This window comes from Neovison vison, chromosome 7, assembly GCF_020171115.1.
Source record: "Neovison vison isolate M4711 chromosome 7, ASM_NN_V1, whole genome shotgun sequence".
Classification (NCBI taxonomy): domain Eukaryota; kingdom Metazoa; phylum Chordata; class Mammalia; order Carnivora; family Mustelidae; genus Neogale; species Neogale vison.
In genome coordinates this window covers 196556232-196577284 of record NC_058097.1, presented here as the reverse complement: position 1 = coordinate 196577284, position 21053 = coordinate 196556232, and the positions used below count along the sequence as shown (strand labels likewise).

At 34.7% G+C, this 21053-nt stretch overlaps 1 protein-coding gene across 1 annotated transcript; it reads right to left on the bottom strand.

Annotated features, from left to right (window-relative positions):
• Positions 1-6529: 6529 nt before the first annotated feature.
• On the bottom strand, positions 6530-20773 carry MS4A13 (membrane spanning 4-domains A13). The gene is made up of 6 exons (XM_044261155.1): positions 20720-20773; positions 18743-18883; positions 15437-15493; positions 14389-14508; positions 10621-10716; positions 6530-6592 (listed from the first exon to the last, which is right to left on the bottom strand). Exons 1-6 carry the CDS (start codon positions 20771-20773, stop codon positions 6530-6532), a joined length of 531 nt encoding a protein of 176 aa, XP_044117090.1.
• Between the last annotated feature and the right edge of the window lie 280 nt (positions 20774-21053).

Below are 21053 nucleotides of genomic sequence, written 5' to 3'. Positions count from 1 at the left end.
TAGCTTATTCTTCCTTAGTTTCTTGAAGTATAAAGTTAGGTTGTTTATTTGAAATTGTTCTTGTTTCTTCATGTAGGCATTGTTTCATAATTTATTTATAGGCTATAAATGTCCCTTTTAGAACTGCTTTAATTGCATCAAATAAGTTTTGATATGTGGTTTTTCCATTTCTGTTGTCTCAAGATATTTTTAATTAAAAAATTCAATAATTAAAAAAATATTTTATTTATTTATTTGACACAGAGAGAGAGATCACAAGTTGGCAGAGGAAGGCAGAGAGAGATGGGGAAGCAGACTCTCTGCTGAGCAGAAAACCCATGCGGACCTTGATCCTAGGACCCTGAGATCATGACCTGAGCCGAAGGCAGAGGCTTAACCCACTGAGCCACCCAGGTGCCCCCCAAATTAAATAATTTTTAGATTTATTATTTGACCCATTGATTGTTCAGAAGTGTGTAATATTAAAGTAAATATTAAATTCACATTTTGGTGAATTTTTCAGTTTTTCTCATATTGTTGATTTATAGTTTCATATCACTGTCAATGGAAAAGTTGGAAAAGACTTGATATAGTTTGACTTAGGTTAAATTTGTGAAGACTTCTTTTTGTAACCTAATATATGGTCTATTTTGGAAAATGTTCCATGTGCCCTAGAGAAAAATATATATTCTGTCGCTGTTGAATGGAATGCTCTGCATGTGCCTGTTACATCCATTTGTTCCAAAGTACAGTTCAAGTCTATTATTTTCTTACTGACTTTCTGTCTGGATGATGTTATCACTATTAGTATTATTGCATTGTTGTATATTCTTGCCTTTAGATTTGTTAATAATTATTCAATATATTTAGGTGACAAGGTCACCTTTCAAAGGAACACACATATGTGGATATGAAGCACTTGTGACCATTTGTATAAGCTACCGGTTATCAATTTTCTGTACCCTCTCATTTCTCTTGGCCTACATGAAGGCTCAACTTTATCCTAACCTTCTTGAGAGTATCCATAGTATAAATTAATTTATACTCTTGTGTCTACTTTTTCATATACTGTTACGTCATTTTTTACCTCCTAAAATTTAGCCCAAGATATAAATAGCAACAATTTATTATTTGCCATTTTCATTACTATTTGACCTATTTGAATCCCTACCTTGGAACTCACCTCTCCTTTAGCTTTCATGATACCACAATTCTCTAATTTTCTTTAATTTCTATGACCACTGCCTAGATTTTGTTATATCTTTTTTCTTGTCATCAATCTTAAAATTAGGTTTCTCCATGGTTCTTCCCTCAGTACTCTTTACTATTCACTCAGTAATTTCACTCTGGCTGGTTTTATCCATTCTCATATTAAAAGAAATAATTAGGTTGAATTAAATATACCAAAAGCTGTACATATCAATTATACAGGTAGATGAATTATCCAAAATGAAAATCCACTGATGTAAATACTACCATCTCTTGAGAAGCCCCCCTTCAGCCCTGTGATATCAAAACCCCTTTTTAAACTTTCTTTTTGTAGTAATTACAGATTCATGAAGCTTCACAGAATTATAGATTCACAAATACAGTACAGAGAGGTCCCATGTAGCTTTCACTCAGTATGCCCAGCAGTTTTTGTCTTACATAGTTACAATGCAATATCCAAACTGAAATTGTGATATTGGTACTATGTGTGTATAGAGTTCTAGGTCGATTTTATTATATATGTAGAGTCATGTAGTCTCTACCACAATCAAGATACAGACCTACTTCATTACCATGAAGATTCCTCCTGATGCTACCCCTTTATAGTCACAACCATCCCCCATCTCCTCACAGTCTCTAACCCCTGGCAGTCATTAACCAAAAAATTGGCTTTTTTCCCCCTCACTAGAATAATGCTCTTGAGATCCATTCAAGTTGTTACATTTGTTAACCGTTTATTAAGAGTTTTTGCATTTGTATTCAAGGGGGATATGGGCTGTAGGTTTGTTTGTTTATTTGTATTTTTGTACTGCCTTTGTAATGTCTAGCCATCAGAGTGATACTGGCTTTCTAGAATGAGATGTAGAGTGTTTCCTCCACTTCTATTTTCAGGAAGAGATTGTGTAGAATTGGTGTAAATTTTCCTTAAAATATGTGGTAGAATTCTCCAGTGAAACAATGTAGACTTGGCAATTTCTTTTGTGGCTAGTTTTAAATTATTAATTCAATTTTTAAAGTAGTTATAGGGCTAGTCAAATGATCTATTTGATATACATTAGTGAGTGGTGATTACTTGTACTCTTCAAGGGACTGGTCCATTTCATCTAAGTTGTTGAATTTATGCACATAGAGTTGTCTGTAGGATTCCTTTATGATTCCTTTTGATGTCTGTAGGATCGATAGTGAAATCTTGTTTCATATATTGTTAGTAATGTGTATCTTCTCTTTGACAGTCTTGCTAAAGTTTCATCAATTTTGTCAATTTTTTCAACAACTAGCTTTTTGTTTCACTTTATCTATTTTTCTGTTTTCAGTTTGATTTCTTATTTTTTCTTTTTCTATCTTATTTTTTATTTCTTTCTGCTTGCTTTGGGTACTTTTTCAACTTTCCTAAGGTTAAGACTTAGTACTGCATAGATATAATAAAATAAAAATAATTTAACATTTATTAATAAATTTAGATTTAATAATTTAATAAAATTAAAAATAGCAAAAGTAAATATGCTGGGTGGGTGGTTTATGTTTTATTTAACATGTACTCTGATGTTTTTGTCTGCTTGTTCCATCAATTATTAAGTTGCTAACATTTTCCCAGTATAACGGGTGGTCTATTCAATATTTTAGTACTTTTCCACCTTTGCTTTATATATCTTAATGATATGTCACTATTTACTTACAAATCTAGAATTATAGCTTCCTGGTGGATTGACACTTTTGATGAGATTTCCTCACCTCAAGACTTTTTCTTGCTTTAATATTTACCCTAATACTAGTTTGTCTACTCTGCTCTATTTTTTTTTCTTGCTTGCTTTCTTTTGGATTTCTCATATTAAATCAATTTTTTAAATTATTAGGTTGTTATACACTCTTCTATTATTCTTTTAGTGATTAGAGGTTATAGCATGCACCGTACCTCAACTTATTAAGGGCTGTTATAAATCAGTTCTTTAAGGTAAGGACCCTACAACACTTTAGCTCCATTTATCACCTGTCTTGTGCTGTTTCAGTTCTTTTCTAAATGTTTTAGTATGCCTAGAAGTTATTATTTATATGGGCATATTCATTTATCTTTACGCAGATATTTATCCTGTTCCATTTTTTTTCCTTCAAGTTTCCATGTGGGATCCTTTCCCTTTTGTCTTCAGAACACTTCCTGAACTTTTTAGTTCAGTGTTAATGACTTTTGGCATTTATTGTTTTTGTTAACAAATCAGCTGCCATTCTCTTTTATCACTGTTCATTGAAAGTAAAATGTCTTTTCTCCTCATCAACTTTTAAGACTGTTCTCTCTGGCTAGTTTCATACAGTTTCACTATGTGTGATATATTTGCTTAGTTTAGGATTATAACCTTTCTTGAATCTATTATTTATTTTTTTAATCAACTTGGTTAAATTTTCAGGACATAATCTCTTCGAGTATTACTTGTTTTTAATCTCTCACGAAATTTCAAATATGTGGTATTAGAACTTTTCAAGGCCATCTGTATCTTATTCTTTTCCTTCCACATTACATTTTCTGTCATTTTCTTAATGCTCAAGACTGATTTTCCCTTCCATTTTATCTTTTAGCTCATTCATTTCCTCATCAGTTATATCTAGTAGCTGTTACATTCATGTATTTGGGTCTTATTTTATGTGATTTCTTATTTCCATTTGATTCATCTTTGTGATTTCCATTTCTCTGCTAAAATCTTGTCATTTAAGGTTTTATAATTCTGTTACTTGGATCTATTGTGGGCCTGTGGTTTCTCTTGGATTTCTGTTAATTCTTTTCTTTAAATTCTTGTTTTGATGAAATCTGACATTATGTATGAAAAACTGTCTTGATGCTCAGGACAATACTATCCTCCTCTTGAAATTTTCACTTTGGCAGAATATCACATATGGAGAAGCTCACTTTATGACAGTCTGTAACCGAGCTGATTTGGGTCCAAGCATCAGTCTATGAGAGGTAAGGCCCACTTTTTCTCACCTTTACCATTAGGATATAGCCCTTGGAGAGAACACAACAGAAAATTTTGGTGTTTATGAGCTTCTCACACTTCAGTGAGCCTGAACTCCAATTAATTGTCTTTACAACCCAGAAGAACACTGGAAGCTCTTCTCACCTTTTAAAATATTTTTTGTTATGTTACATTAGTCACCAGACCATATACATCATTAGTTTTTGATGTAATGTTCCATGATTCACTGTGTGTAATACCCAGGGCTCCTGTTTGTGATTCAGGAAATGCATCTTGGAGAAAAGCTATGTTGAAAGCCTGGACTGTATCTTGTCTTCAACTCTGGAATCTTAACTCCTTAAATCCTAGATCTCAGATACCCTCCAAGAGATGGTGTTTTTAAAATTCTGGCTTGCTTTTGTTGTGTTCTTTCCAAGAACCTAGTTCTTAATTGTTGAAAATGGAAGCTCATTTCTACATCTTTACCGCCAAAATCAATCAACATATAGCTAATTTTTATTCAACCTCAGGTAAGTATTTCAACTGCCTAATGGATAGCTCTACTTTAATGTCTCCTAATGATCTCAAATTCAATTTATCCAAAACAGAACTTATCACAGTTCATTCAATCCTCCCATGTCTTCTACATTTTATATCACTGTAGGTATCACTCAATCCAGGAACTGGGGAGTTAAGATTATTTTTTTCCTTTTATAGTTATGTATGCTCAGTCATCACAGCTAAAACTTACCCTCTTTTTCATTGCTTGTCTGACTCATTGCAACAGTGATCCATTACTCTCTCCTACACTCTAGCTGTTCTTATCAAATTTATCCTTTTTAATGCATTTCCACCTAATTAATAATTTTTTCCTCAAAGTAAATCCAAGCCTATCATTTCCTACTTAAAAACTCCTCAAGGGCTTCCCATTACCTGCAGGATATGGTTCAGTACAATACAGTCATCAGTCCATCAATATTTGATAATTTGATTTAGCATCTGGCTTCTTACCTCTCCAATTTTCACTTGACCTATTCCTTCCTGTCATTGTGTTTTAATGAATATATTTACTTTAGCTACTGGAATATACTATGGCCTTTTCCCACATTTTGGGTTTTGCATGAGCTAATTTTATTTGTATTGTTTTCCCACCTTCCAGTCTGCTTTGTAAACTAGAATTAATCCCCTGCTGAGAGGCTGTATCCATCATAAAGCTTTTTTCTCTCTCCCTCTTATTTTCTAACAAAAGGATTGTTATCTCTTCTGTGCCACTTCAATTTTCTTCATACTTATGTTAATATATGTATCACACTGGATAGTCTGGATTTGTTACCTGTTTGTTTCTTCCCCTAAAACAAAAACTCTTTGTGGTGAGGATGCTCATTAATCTTTGATACTCCTGACTTTAATATAGTCATTGGCACAATGGAAGACACTCAATATGTGTTGAACTGATAGACGTAAGTTAACCACTGAAATTCTTAGACCCATGAAGTTTTTTGTAGTATTAGATAACAACTGATGAAACCAATTGAGAGACAAGGCAGAAAATTAAAAAACAAAACAAAAACAAAAACAGCAGCACATTTAAAAGATCTGGTTGAACTCAGTGGCATGATTAATACTGCTGAGCAAGGCTCCCTGGCACTCTGTTTCCTATTAGACGAGAGGTGGAATCTGAATTCAGAACAGGTTTTTGGGAAATTCTCATTATGGAAAAGCCACTCGTTTGCTTTGAAAGACAATTGAACAGATGGTCGAAGCAATGGTAAGAAGTAACAAGCAAGGGAAATGAAAGGAAAGGAACACATAGAGACTTTCAGGGCAGAAAGGAACTTTAATGAGGAGAGGAGTAGTCAAAGAAGAACAATGAAAGGATTATGAGTTGGATACTTTTGATTTGTACTTTGTTCAGGTAGAAGCTAGTTCAGGTAGAAGAACTCATTCTGAAATGTACTCTTCACTTGTAGGGGCATAAATTATTTAAAGTTTTCCTGGGAATTACACAGTATTGTGCTCCAAGTCTTTACTGCCTGTACTCTAGAGACATTTTGCCTGTCCTCTAGAGACAATCAAAAATGTTTTTTTATGGTCTTTTGCAAAAGCTCTATTAGGGAGAGTTGACAGCTTTAGAGTTACACAGGGTTGACAGGTACAGAGTACCTAGAAAATAAATTTCTCCTTGTAATAATATATCTAAGTAGGGAAAAGCTTTCTACTTGGAGCCTACAAAAATATGTGCAGAGAAATTTCTCGAATACCAAGAAGAAAAATCCAACTTGTTTGTATTTTCTTTTGCACAAAATCTGTGGGCTTTGTAGCAGCCTTGTTATGCAGAGATATCATTAGGGCCCACGTCAGGTATGAGCACCAGGAGAAATCTCACATTTCTAAGGTTTTTAAAAAGTGCTCTCAGCTTCCTCTGTAACAGCTGTGAGAGTATCTTCATCATGATGATGACTCTGAAAAAAAAATTAACTTCTTATAAATCTTATCATTCTTCCTAAGATCATACATGTAACAAATACTTAATTAAAAAAAATGGTACTGATGTTTATAGAATAAAATGTTAAAGTGCCGTGTGTCCTCTTTGTGCCCCAACTGTACTTCAAACTACTCACTTAATTCCTACTAGACATTTGAAACTTTTTTTTTTTTTTTAAGTAGGCTCCACACCCAGTGTGGAGCCCAGCATGGGGCTTGAACTCACAATCCTGAGATCAACCTGACCTGAAATCAACAGTTGGATGCTCAACCAACTGAGCCACACAGGGACTCCAAACTATAACAACAACAAAAAATTCTTCTTGAACATGAACAGATGCCAGCATCCCAAAAGTTACCCTGTCATGATATTTCCCAGTTATTACCCATTTCTTCCTTCCAAAAGTAACTTTTTTTTTCTTTTACTTTTAGGTAATTAATCTTTTCTTTTCTTTCCAGTTTCACTAGCTTGCATCCCTCTGTAAACATTGTAGTTGAGCATTAGTTTTGCCTGGTTTCAAACTTCATCTAAATGGAATCATAAAGTATGCATTCTTTGGGCCTGTCTATACTTAATATTATGTATGTGAGAATCATCCTTATTGTAAGTACAGGTATAGTTCATTTTAATTACTATGCAGAATTTAATTACTATGCAGAATTTAACAGAATTATATACTTCAATATACTCACCATTCACCCATTTGCAGCATTTCCACTTTGGGACTATTATGAATACTATTGGTATTTTCCTGGAAGTGTATCTTAATACATATGCATACATATTTCTTTTGGGTATATGCTAAAAACTAAAATTACTTATAAGGTATGCACATCTTAACTTTCCATAAAAATGCCCCAAAAGTTTTTGAAGTTGTTGTAATAATTTAAATTCCAAGTAGGAGTGAGAGATTTCTTGTATCCATCAGCATTATCATCAGTTAGAATTGTATTTTGAAACTTAATCATTCTGTTAGGAAATGAATATCTCAGTGTGGTTTTATTTTAATGTTATTAAAATGGCTGGATTTATGCCTAATACTTTGCTTTTAAATTCCTATAGGTCTTGTGTCTTTTATGTTCCTCCTTTGCCTATTACTTCTTTCTAGATATTATCTTAATTTCTTTGTTATCTTATTATACTTTTTGAGTGTTCTTAGTTTTTAGTTCTTAGTCTAGGAATTAGAATGTGCATCTTAATTTATCACAGACTGCTTCAGGTGCCTGCTACTTTAATTCCAGTAAAATATAGAAACTTCATTCTCATGTAGCTCAATCCTTCCACCTTCCTTTGTGCTATTACTGTCATATATAGTACACCTAGATGTTATGTACTCAACAATACAGTGCTGTAATTTTTAATTTTATAAACTTATTTCTTAAAATTTCAGAGGAAAAAGGGAACAATATATATCTATAGAACAGGGGTTGGCAAACTCTGGAATATGGACCCAATCGAGTCCACTAACTGTTTTTTAAAGTTCAACTGAAACAAAGCCATATCTACTCATTTATATATTGTCTATGGCTGCTTTCAAGCTATAAGGTAGAGCTGAGTAGTTGTGACAGATGGAATTAAGGTTGGTAATAACATGACTTTAAAATGAGTTAATTTTGGATTATCTGGATGGACCCAATGCAATTTATGCAATTGTCTTTTCAATCAGCTAAGAGAAGCACAAAAGGTGTATTTATATATTTTTATAGTCATCTGCAATAATTACCTTTAATGATGTTCTTTATTTCTTCATGTATTTTTGAGTTCTATCGGATACCACTTCTTTTCAGACTAAAGAACTTCCTTTAGTGCTTCTTGTAAGGCAGTTCTCCTAGCCATGCATTCTCTGTCTGCTCATCTGTGTATGTCTTTGCCTTCCATGTGTGAATGGTTAAAAGATACAGAATTCATGCTTGACGCTTTCCTCCAACACTTTGGCGTACCATGTCATTGCCTTCAGGTCTCTGTTGTTGTTGATGAGAAGTCATCTATTAATCTTACTGTGGTTCTATTGTATAAGAAATCATTCTTCTCTTGCTGCTTTTAAGATTTTCCCTCTTTTTTAGTTCAGTTTGGTTCTCAGGTGTCTAGGAGTGAATATCTTTGTGCTTATTCTAATTGGAGGTTATTGAGTTTCTTTCTTATGCAGAATATTTTTCATCAAATTTAGGAAAATTTTGGCCATTATTTCTTCAAGTATTTTTCCTGTTCCCTCATTTTCTGGGATTCTCATTATGCATATGTTGGTGTATTGGGTGGTGTCCCAAAGATCTCTGAGGTGTTATTAATTCTTCTTCTTTTTATTTCCTGATCTTCAGATTAGATGATCTGTATCATTCTATCATGTTTACTAATTTTGTCTTCTGTCAGCACAAATCTGCTACTCAGCCCGTCTGGTGGGTTTTTCATTTCAGTAACTGTATTTCTAAAGTGGATTTCCATTTGGTTCTTTTTAATAATTAGTATCTCTTTTATTTATATTAATACTTAGTAAAAATTAATAGCTTTATTGAGGTATAACTGTTATACAAAGAACTGTATGTATTAAATGGGTGCAATTAAACAAATTTAAACATATATGAACACTATGATACCATCACCAGAATCAAGGTAATAGACATTCATACTCTTGTTTGAGGAATCATTATTTTTAATGTTAACATGTTAATTTTTTAACACTTTTTTCTTTAGTTCTTTGAAGTCTTTGTGAAGCCCAACATTTGTCATTCTCTTCCCCCCCAAAACTGTAGCTACTGTTTTTTTAAGTGTATATGTCACCATTTCCTGTTCTTTGCATGTCATTATTTTTGTTGTTGTTGAAAAATGGATATTTTAGATAAGATACTGTAGAGACTCTGGATTCTGATTCTCTATCTTTCCCCCAGAGTGGTTGTTATAACTGCCTTTTGTGACTTGCCTGTACTAATTTTGTGGAGCCTGTGTCCCTTGCAGTGTGTGGCCTTTGATATGTTTACTTACGTTTTTCATTTTTTTAAATTCATGTTTTTTGTTTTTGTTTTAAAGATTTTATTTATTTATTTTACAGAGATCACAAGTAGACAGAGAGGCAGGCAGAGAGAGAGGAGGAAGCAGGCTCCCTGCTAAGCAGAGAGCCCGATGGGGGGCTCGATCCCAGGACCCTGAGACCATGACCAGAGCTGAAGGCAGAGGCTTTAACCCACTGAGCCACCCAGGTGCCCTGATGTTTTTGTTTTTAAGATGCGTCTAATGGGGTTCTCCCCTGGTCAGCATAAGTAGGCACCAATGACTAGTCAGAGGTTGTGCTTAAACACTATGTAAAGGGCTTCACCGTGTCCCCCTAAAGTTAATATGTTGAAGTCCTAACTCCCAGTGCCTCAGAATTTGACTCTATTTGGAGATCGAGTCTTTATAAAACAGTAATGAAGTCATAATAAAATCATTAGGGTGAACTCTAATCCAATCCAAATATTTACTAGTCTTACATGTAAACATCATTGATTATAATTTATACACACATAAATACAGATACATATTTACTTGTTAATTGTCCTTCTCCTCCACTGAAAAGAAAACTTCCTGATGGCAGGGATGTTGTCTTGTTAATGATTGCATCCTTAGTGCCTATTACAATGCCTAGGAAATAGTAGGCCCTCCATAAATATTTGTGAAAGAATGAATGTGTAGATATCTAGTTTCTTTTTTCTTTTTCTTGAGAGAGAAAGAGAGAGCATAGCATGAAAGAGCGAGGCGGAGAGCAGCAGAGAAAGAGAGACAGAATCTTAAGCAAGCTCCACATGTAGTGCAGTGCCCTATGCAGGCTTCCATCTCATGACCCTGAGATCATGACCTGATTGGAAATCAAGAGTTGCCTTAACCAGTTGAGCTATCCAGGCACCCTGATACCTAGTTTTATTTATTGTGACATATTCCCTTTTCATGAGTTTTAACATATTGTATCATCTCCTTACAGAGTATATGTGCTAGAAATCAGCAACTCTTGACTTGCCAGAGTAGATAAACACTTACCAAATCAAGACAGCCAAAGATTGAGTAAGTTAATGCAATAGAAAATTCCAAGGGGTAAGATATCAGTAAAATCCGTGAAACTTCCCTTCCAAGTTTCTGAAACCAGAAAATAGGGAGAAATCTTGCATTACTATCTTTAATAAGTATAAATATGTTCATAGAACAGCTCCTACTATGAGTGTCAAGGAAAATGGGAAAAATAAATAAGCTGCTTACACCATTCGGCTTCCCTAGTCATCTCTACTACTTTGCCTTCCACTCCACTTTTTCTACACTTAATTCCCCCTGCTCATTATCTTCAGCTTCCACTGGTGGTCTTTGTCACTCAGCATTCTTGTCTCACTTCTTATAACTCCTCATTCTCATTATTCTCTTCATGACAGAGTCTCTATCTGTTGGGGTTAATGTAGAGCATGAAATCATCCCTAATACCTGGCTTACTAAAATGTAACACAGAGGCCGCTGGGAGCAAGGGAAGGTTTTGGAGAGGGGTGTAGGACTTTGGAATGCCGAGGCCTGTGTGACCACTCTGCCACTGGAATGCTGTGGGAGTTGCCTTTCCGGAAGCTTAGCCCAACCTTCCTGTGACCTAAAAGATGTATTCACTATCCTCTAGGCTATGTTTAGTAGGACTCGAAGAACACACAGGTTAGCATATCCTATCTTTCCCATAAACAGATCCTCCTAGTTCCAGTAAAACCCCTTGTCACACATTATGTGTTTGAGAAACAGTGACAAAGATTTGTGATTATCCTGAAGGACCAACAAAGCTGGGAGCAAAGAAGCACAAAGGGTCTTTGTCTCTGAGCGCTGACCCCCTTTCCTAGTCTTTTTCATGGCAAAGTCTGGAGTAATCTTTCAACTGCAGAGGGATTGCTGGCCATCCCCGACATCTATCCAAGCTCTTAGGTCAGTAAGATTTGACTCTCTGTCTCCAGTGATAAGATGGCTACTAAGAGATTTTATCAAGCAATTCTCATGTATTAAAACAACTGTTATTAATTACAAACTTACTTAAATTTGTATGTGTGGTGATAAAAATCTTACACAGAAATTGCTGTAGCATGATGTGGAAGGATGAGTAAATCCTCAAACAACAACATCTCCCTTGAAAATAAAGAGTGACTATGATTTTGCTGGGATAATAAAGCAGATCCCTTCTATTGCAATCAGAAAGATATTTTCAACTACATATCAGGATGAATGATATTGGTTCCAATCCTGAAAATAAATGTAGTTTTTGTGCTGGCTGTAGAAAGACAAGAATGACATTCAGACCTAGAAATAATAACATTACAATCTCTCTCCTTCAATTCTTTCTCTTCCTCCTTCTGTTTTTGTTGGGTTTATTTAATATCTTTTATGCAAGAAACTATTAGGTGATAGGGAGTATATGGTAAGAATGAGATGACAAAAAATTCCTGCTTTCTCAAAGTTTATATTCAAGTAGAAAAGACAGAAAGATAATATAAAATAACATATAATAAGGTCAAATATGTCAGAATGGATAAAAACTTGCGCTATATGCAAACAATGAACTGTGGAACACTACATCAAAAACTAATGATGTACTGTATGGTGACTAAGATAACATAATAAAAAATTTAAAAAAAGAAAATGAAGCAGCAATTAAAAAAATAAAAAATAAAAGAATAACAGGACTGGAGTCTTGCAGACAGTTTAATAGGTATGTGTTAGCACTTTCTCTATTGACACAGAAAGAGACTAATGAACAGGGCGCCTGGGTGGCTCAGATGGTTAAGCGTCTGCCTTCTGCTCAGGTCATGATCCCAGGGTCCTGGGATCAAGCCCTGCATCGGGCTCCCTGCTCCTTGGGGAGCCTGCTTCTCCCTTTGCCTCTGCCTCTCTCTGTGTGTCTCTCTCTCTGTCTCTTATGAATAAATAAATAGAACTAAAAAAAAAAGAAAGAAAGAAAGAAAGAAACTAAGGAACAGGGAAGTTAAGAAACTTGTCCCCAAGGTCACTCACTGACAGTGAGTACTGAAGACAGTGTTTAGATAAAATCAGTCTGGTTCTGGATTTAGATTATCAACTATTTTGCTATAAGAGAAGTATGCTTCAGAGACATGCACTTTTTGGGATAGCTGAACCTACCTGGGAACACTGATAACTTGATGAGTTTATGGGTTTAGCCAAACAGCTTGTTTTTATTAGAAAAACTGTCATGTAGCAAATCTTGTAAAAGGTTGGTGCCTTAGTAAATGCAGGAATAGTATTCTGTAATGTCTCTAAGAGAAGACTGTGGGTTAGAGATGTCGGTCTAATATAGAAGTTCATTCAAGTAATTGATCACTGCAAACAAAAATGAAACTTGTGCATTTGGGAGACTGTGAAATTGATCATTAATACTGAGTTCAGATAAATACAGTCTACAACGGTTTGTAATGGTGTTTACAAAAGGTGAGTCCTGGAAATTATGTCATTATTATCTTAAACTGATAATTATAAGCTTGTGAATAAGCGTGGTCAACTAAATAATTTGATATAATCCTCCACTTAATAACCTAATTATTCCTCCTTATCTCTGCCACCAGAATTAAAACTGAAGATTCCCAGAATGAATTTCTAGGGAAAATGGAGAATTTCTTACAATGTATAGGGAAAATCTGATGCATACTTATTTAAATCAATCATTACACACAGTCCATTTGGGGGTACTATTGTATCTTCTCTCATCCTTTCATTGTTCTCTAGGTTTTTGTTTTTCATGCTTGGATTCCCTCCACTGATGGTCCCTTTATAATACAGTGCAAGTATAGAGAGAGGAAAGTTGAGATAGGGAAGCAGGAAGATTATGCCTCATCTACAATGAGTCTTCTCATTAGAATTATTTTTTGAATTGTAACTTTCAAGTTGCTATTTTTTGTTTTATTGTTCAATAATAAAGAAGAGATCTACTCTAATATATTCTCATTTGAAAGTCTTTTGCAGCACTAATATTCTGTAATTCTGAATTTAAAGCCAATAAAATTGAAATACGGTTATTTCTCTGGTACAAAGAATGTGATTGGATATTTAATTAAATGGAAACAAGACAGATTCACACACATTTAGCATTTGACTACATAAAACAAAATTCATGTGAGACACAAAAACAAGCTTTGTATGGGGATGCCTGGGTGGCTCAGCTGGTTGAACATCCGACTCTTGATTTTGGCTCTGGTGATGATCTTAGGATCTCGGGATGGAGCCCCACATCGGGCTCCACACTTAGCAGAGAGTCTGCTTGAGGACCCTTTCTCTCCCTCTCCCCCCACTTGTGTGTTCTCTGTCTTTCTAAAATAAATAAATAAATAAATCTAAAAAAAAAATTGGCTGTATATGAAAAGCTCTGTGTTAAACCAGAAATTACCAGGTGTCTACAATTCTAAATATATGCATCAGTCGCAGAATTATTTTGTTGATTTTGGGAATGGTTTTAAGGTCATTTTAAGGATATGCTTTTATTTCATTAAGAGAATCATCAGTGACCCTATGCCCAATGCATACACACTTATCACTGAAGCCTTCACATTATCTACTTGCTTTATTTTAATTGGGCAGTCAGGAATTCAAACATTCTATTAATATTTACCAAAAAATCATGTTAGAATTACTTTGGAATTGAAACTTTCAATCAAGAGCTTACTACTTAAAACAAAAGATTTCTTAAAGACTATTAAAAGCCTTATTTTACTTCCAAAGGCTTTAAAACCTTGGAAGAGAATTGTTCGAAATTAAGATGTTCCTAAAGAATTGGTCACTTACTGCTTGTCCATAATTCCTATATGACACGGAATTAAAAGAAGACAACTCAATTGCTGTTAGAATTGATGCAATAACTGCAACAATTATGCAGAAGATGTTCATGATAAAAGCAAATGTAATCTGAAAAGAAGATACATGGTAAACTTGTTATATTCTGAATAAACACTTAGGTTAAACAGTTTTTATTGCCAAAAAAAAAATCATTTCGTCAGAACTCTGATCTAGTTTCTGAAGCTTTAGAGGTCTGGAATGCTTGCCACTAGGATAAAATATTTTCCTCGTTTATATGAAACCCAACTAATCTGGAAGGAACAGTGAAATATCACATCAATAAGTATCAATTTTCCATTTGGGCTAAAAGATGTATTTTACAATATTCTGAGTCATGTGGAAGAAAGATTGTTAAGATAGGATTTGAACAAAAGGAGATCCACCATAAAATAGAAAAAGAAACAAAAATAAAGATGGAAAATGACTACCTATAGAAATAAGCCAAAGAAGATTCAGTGATTTTTAATCTAGGATTTTCATTCTCTAGGGGAATCAATCAATATTTTTGGATATGTTTTTATCTGTATAATTATGAGATCAGACTCACTGATTTCTTAACTCTAAGAGTCTAAGATATTTTTCTTTCCAGTATTTTACCTATACCATGGATGGATCTTCTGGACAGATCCTCTATTTTAATATAAGATATAATACTGTTCTCAAACCTAATAGTTTAGGAAAATGAAGTTTTATAGTAATATTATATCTATATATAAAGGTATTATTAGGTTCTATTAAATTCTGTCTACTAGTAAAGTTTATATAATATTAAAATAAGGTAGAATACCAAACCAAAAAACCCTATGTTAAATTTAGAACATTTACACAATGATTCTAATATAGAAAGTTTGTCCACATTAAGTTATGTGTTCCTAGCTTTTCACTTAATTCTTTATTTTACAAGTAAGGTAAATTCCTTCATTGCTCAGATACTCACTAAAATCTACTTAGTTTTGTGACAAGTGATTTCTAGGATACCCGAAGCATCTCCACTTACCACGCCTTGAGTCTGATGCCTTACTGCTCTTATTATGGAGACTCCTGTAATGATAAACTGGATATAAAAACATATTTATAAATATTCATTGATAATGCTCATCAACTTAAGATGTATTTTTAACAACTCCCTCTTCCACATCTGTTATTTTTAGAATACTAAGAGTAACAAGATATAAAGAAGTTTCAGTAGAAGGGGTCAGGACAAGTTTCCATCATATGGTCATGAACTGAAAGCTAATAGCCAGGTCACTAATCAAAGAAACATAGGGGACAGTGGGCAGAATTCAGGTTGTGGTATATACCAAAGATGACTCAAAGAGTCCCGAATCAGGAGCCAAGTTTGCTTATATCTGTGCCTGCTTTCTGAACTCACCTGATTATCATTTCAAATGCTATCCTTCCTAATAAAATGAAGCCACTGATTGCAATTACTGTATGCATATCTAAATGTGAAAAGTGGTTCATGAGTCTATTCCAAACTGTGTTTGTATAAAATATATCTCTTGAGACTGTGGCCATTACTAAGTAACAACTGTAACTCATGTTTTGGTCTTTTTTTTTTTTTTTTTCCTCAAGAGTTTCCATACCAGGGTACTTTATTTCCCAGAAGTGTAAAGTTATGCCATATTGTTTGGAGGTGAGCTACATAATTCCTTTGGAACATTCCTTTTGTCCTATCTGTTTTAGTGAATTTCACAAAGATCTAAATCAAAGAATAATCTGTGGAAAAACAGCATTCATGCTATACCATTTATAGGGAGACCAAATCTTAAAGCTTACTAACTCCTCCAGGATAACTTAAATTTACACACACAGCACTTCATTCTGTAATAAAAGCTGAAATTTCTAAGGAGGTACACAGTAAGAGGAAGAGCTAATATGAGTTGAATTACAAACTAGAGTGCTCTGTAGCTAGATCAGCAAACCAAGTGCTTCACAAAATGCCTTTCAAAGTTTATGAGAGTTTTCCATTGGATTTAATTTAACTGAAATTCTAGATAATTTGTTCTAAGAGCTACACATGTTATTTTTATAACATGTACAATTAAACACTGAGGGACGTGAATCATTTATCTGGATTTTGTCTGCAAATTCACTATTGTTTTCTAAAGCAATGCTTTGACCCTTGTGAGCCAATGTACAAAGGAAGAGGAACTCCTAGAGGTCACTGCTTTCTCTGCAGCTCTCTCAAGTGTCGTCCATTTTCTCTTACAGCCCTTATACCACTGTTTCTAAATCTGGGTAAGTGGTCTCCTTGTTCCTTATTACTTCCAATGCTTGTCTCTCCCCCAGCTTTGAATCAAATGTCATCAGATTCTATCACCCACTATCTAGCCTGGTTGAAGTTGATTTGGTCACTCTAGTCTTGGTGATTTTAATTTCTGTCTTACTCTCTAACACTTCCTAGACCTTGGTTTGTGTGTGTGTGTGTGTGTGTGTGTGTGATCCTTCTAACACCTTGGTCTTAACAGTTCTTTGAATTTCTCTTCTCTAATCCTCAGACCCCATCTTATCTCAGTCGCTCACTCCCATATTCATTCTCTTGTGTTTGTTTCTGCCAATAAGTATGACATCTTCCAAATCTCAAATCCAAGTATCTCACTAGGACTACTAATTTCTATCTTTCTACATCAGGTTCCGTAGTATCCCAACTTTAACAATCCTTTGAACCCATCTGCATCTATGATCAAGCCCCTCACTTCCGTTATATTCTCTCCTTCACCAGTTTAAATTCCATGGTTAACTATTACATTCACTTATATACACTTTCAACTCCTTTGCACCATTGTTGTTTGATCACAGATGCACGGTTAAACCCAAATTCTGATTAAATGCAGGTTTCCTTCTCACTGAATGCCTGAACTCATGCAGCCAAACGGGACCTGAGAAAGACACACAACCATTTGACCCACATCTCACTACACACACCCTGTTCCTAAAGCTTAAATGAGCTCTTTATCTTAGTGGAAGTCAGACTACATTTCTACAATGCATACGCTCTCTTTTTCTAGATGACTATTTTAAACCCTCCCTTCAAACAACCAGTTCATTATCCAATTCTCAGCCCATAATCTGGCTTCCTAATTCATGGAGATATTTGAAGTTATAGGAAGGGAAGTTCCACAAGCTCCCTCTATCCCACCTACCTACCTATCAAAATTTGTCCTTTCTCTTTGCTCCTCTACCTTTCCATCCTGTTACCCACCTTGGCACTATTTACATTAAAGATGGATAATTTTTTCTTATGAGGGTTAGCTTGTACTTTGTGGGATATTTATACATGTTCTTGGCTTCTGCCTACTAGATGCCCACCCCTGCTGTGAAAACCAAAAATGTCTCCAGACATCACCAAATGTCCTCTAAGGGGTAAAATCACCTCTAGTTGAGATCCACTGCTAGAAACGAACTGTCCATGAACCCAAGTATTTGTGTATTAAAAAACATCATCTCTTGCCTACCCAGTGCAGGATTCTATTAATCCCTCCTTTTCTCCATTTATTTCATATTGATTTTTGCTCTTCTGGTTCAATCCCATCATAAAAGACATGATACTTCCAACTTACTGAAACAAATAAGAAACCTTGTCTTGACCCAAACTTCCTCCCGCTACTACCTCATTTCTCAATGCCACATTACACCAGAGTCCTTCAAGGACTTTTATTTGCTGTCTCTATAGCTCTTCTCCTTCCATTAGTTCTTAAACCAACTCCAGTCAGGTTTTGCCTCACCATTCTACTGAAACTACTTGTCAAGTTTATGGCTGGGTTCCACATTGCTAACTCCAATGGTCAATTCTCAGCCTTATTTGGCAAAATAACAGAATTTAATATAGTTTATCTTTCCCTATTTGTTTGCTCAGCTTTGAGGATGCCATACTCTTCAACTATTCCTACTACCTTATGGCTGTCTAGAAACCACAGAAGAATGCAGGTAATGACAAGTTTAGAGAATGTGTGAGTATAGACTCGTTGTGTGAAGATAGGGCCCCTAAATATGAAAATTAACTATGCTAATGGATATTATGGTTAAGATTCTTTGTCTTTCACATATATAAAGTCAATCCAACCTATGGTTGTCATTGTGTATTCCTTCCTGTATCCACATCTCTTTTAATAGCCCTGGTAAGTTAAAGGTACTAAGGAAACATGTGCTGAAAAAGGAATTTGATTTTGAATAAATTACCAACACGAGATTTACTTACATAATTCTCCTGAAATCTCTGTTTAAAAACTGTTCCCTATATTCCACTAGTGGCATGAATAGTATTTACTGAATGATTAAATCATAAATATATTCTACTCACAATAACTCCCCATAAAGAACATCCTGCTTTGTAAGTTACAGGTTCATACGTCCCAAAGACTCCTCTAATTTGTCCCATATACAAAATCAATAGGAAATACCACATGAAAACATGAAATATGCCAATCATAATCTGGACAGCCTGTGAGAAGAAAATGATATTAGTACCGAGACCATGTAATTTATAACACAGCTCCAATAAATGTTAACTGTAAGAAATATATACTTTATGAAAGATAAAAGTTAAATAGGAATGCACTTACCATGTATTTTCTGGACTGGTTAGCCCTCTAACCAGAAAGTACTGAGGTTTACCAAATAGGAATCAGTGATTCTTGGACCATCATACTGTTCAATAATTCTAGTCAATTCTCCCACAAAAAAGTTAAATCTCTTACTACTGCTATCCTTTCTACCTATCGAGCAATGGCATGAGAAGAGAACACTGAAGGTATTTGGGGCAAAATATGGTTACTACTCTATTTGGATGCAGGAAGCCATTTATCCAATATGTCCTTGTACATTAGTAATTATAAGGTTGAACCACTTTTTGCATCTTTTAAAGGTTTACCTTTGCCTCCAAGGCATACTTGGTATGTATCTTTATCACAAGCATGCTGGGGTGAGGTACAATCCAACACAGAGATACAAAGAATATCGTGTAGACTTGCTTGTACCAGGTCTTCCTATTGGATAGGGGAAAGGTTGGTGGAGGGGAGAATTATTACTCAACTTTAATTTTTAAGAAGATAACTATAATCCAAAAAAGAAATGTGCCAGTAAATTCATTTCTTAATTTATATGTGAACTGATATTTCACATACTGAATCACATTTTTAATTATGCTTTAAAAATTTCAGAGGATTGGGCACCTAGCTGGATCAGTCAGTGAAGCATGTGATGCCTGATCTCAGGGTCATGAGTTCAAGCCCCATGTTGGTTGTGGAGCCTACTTAATTAAAACAAATAAAAGTAAAAATCTCGGAGGTAATATTATTTTTACTTGAATATAAACTTTAACAGGAAGCTATTTAATGCTTTAATAGTTCCAGCTCCTTACAAAGCAAATAGTCTAAAAACACATAAATTCAATCAGCTAATATTAAAGATACATTTTAGAGAATTCTCTTTGAAGCTGGGGAGAAGATTCAGAGCTTCCTTCCTATCTCAGAAAGGCTCTGTGACTCCCAAGAGATTAAGAACATCAGCTGAACAGTCAGGTGGGAGACAATCTACACAGCGACCAAGTTCAAAGGAAAAGTTCACATCCAGTAGAAAAGTTCTTTCTCTTTCAGATGGGAAAGAGCATGATCTTCATAATTCCTTGATGTTACTAAGAGATAGCTAAGCTCTCTGTTTATAATTGAAGAGACAAATTAATAATCATTCTATCGCATAGAAATCAATACAGTAATAGAAAGAGATCAACAAGAGATCCCTTTTCCAGTTTAAAAAAAAACACACTTCTTTTTCTTTTATTCCTTTTTGGGATTTCTCTAGCACCCTATATATGTTGATTTAGTCAGTATGCTTATATATAAGCACATATTTGTGTATGAAGAAACATGAGATCAGTCAAAATTTGTAGGAGACAATCAGTATTAAAAAATTTTTTGGGGGGGTGAGGGGAAGTGGGAGATACAGGGAGATTTCAGTTATGGAATGAACAAGTCACAGAAATAAAAGGTACAGAAGAGGGAATACAGTCAATGATCTTGTTACAGCATCGTATGGTGACAAATGATAGCTACCTCTGCTTGTGGTGAGCAGAGCATAATGTATAGCGAGGTTGAATCACAATGTTGTATACCTGAAATTGATGTACCATTGTGTGTCAACTATATTCAAAAACAATTTCTTAAACCCATTTTTACCCTTTGACTTAACCAAATATGCACCTTCCCAGATTCAAGAATAACCCTTAGTAAATTGAAGTAGTACATATTCTTGAATTTAGTAAAATTGAAGTCTTACTTACCCCTAGAGTAAGACTATCTGCTGCAGAGAGTTTTGAACATACACATCGAGCCATACTACCAGCATTTCCTCTAGATGATTATGCTTCTAATCTTTGGTGAAATTTTTATTAACAAACTTCTACAAAACAATACAAAACACATATACACACATTGCTCAGAAGAAAATACTTGAGTTTGATTCTTTTCCCACTGTTTTACAACCACCTCCCAAACTCTGAAGCAACTGTTTTCTTCTTTTTGTGCCTAATTTTGTAGAGGCATCAGCTGGCATCTACCTGTTCTGAATAATGGCCTCCATAAGTGAAAAGCCTCTCCTTACAACTAAAAAGTATA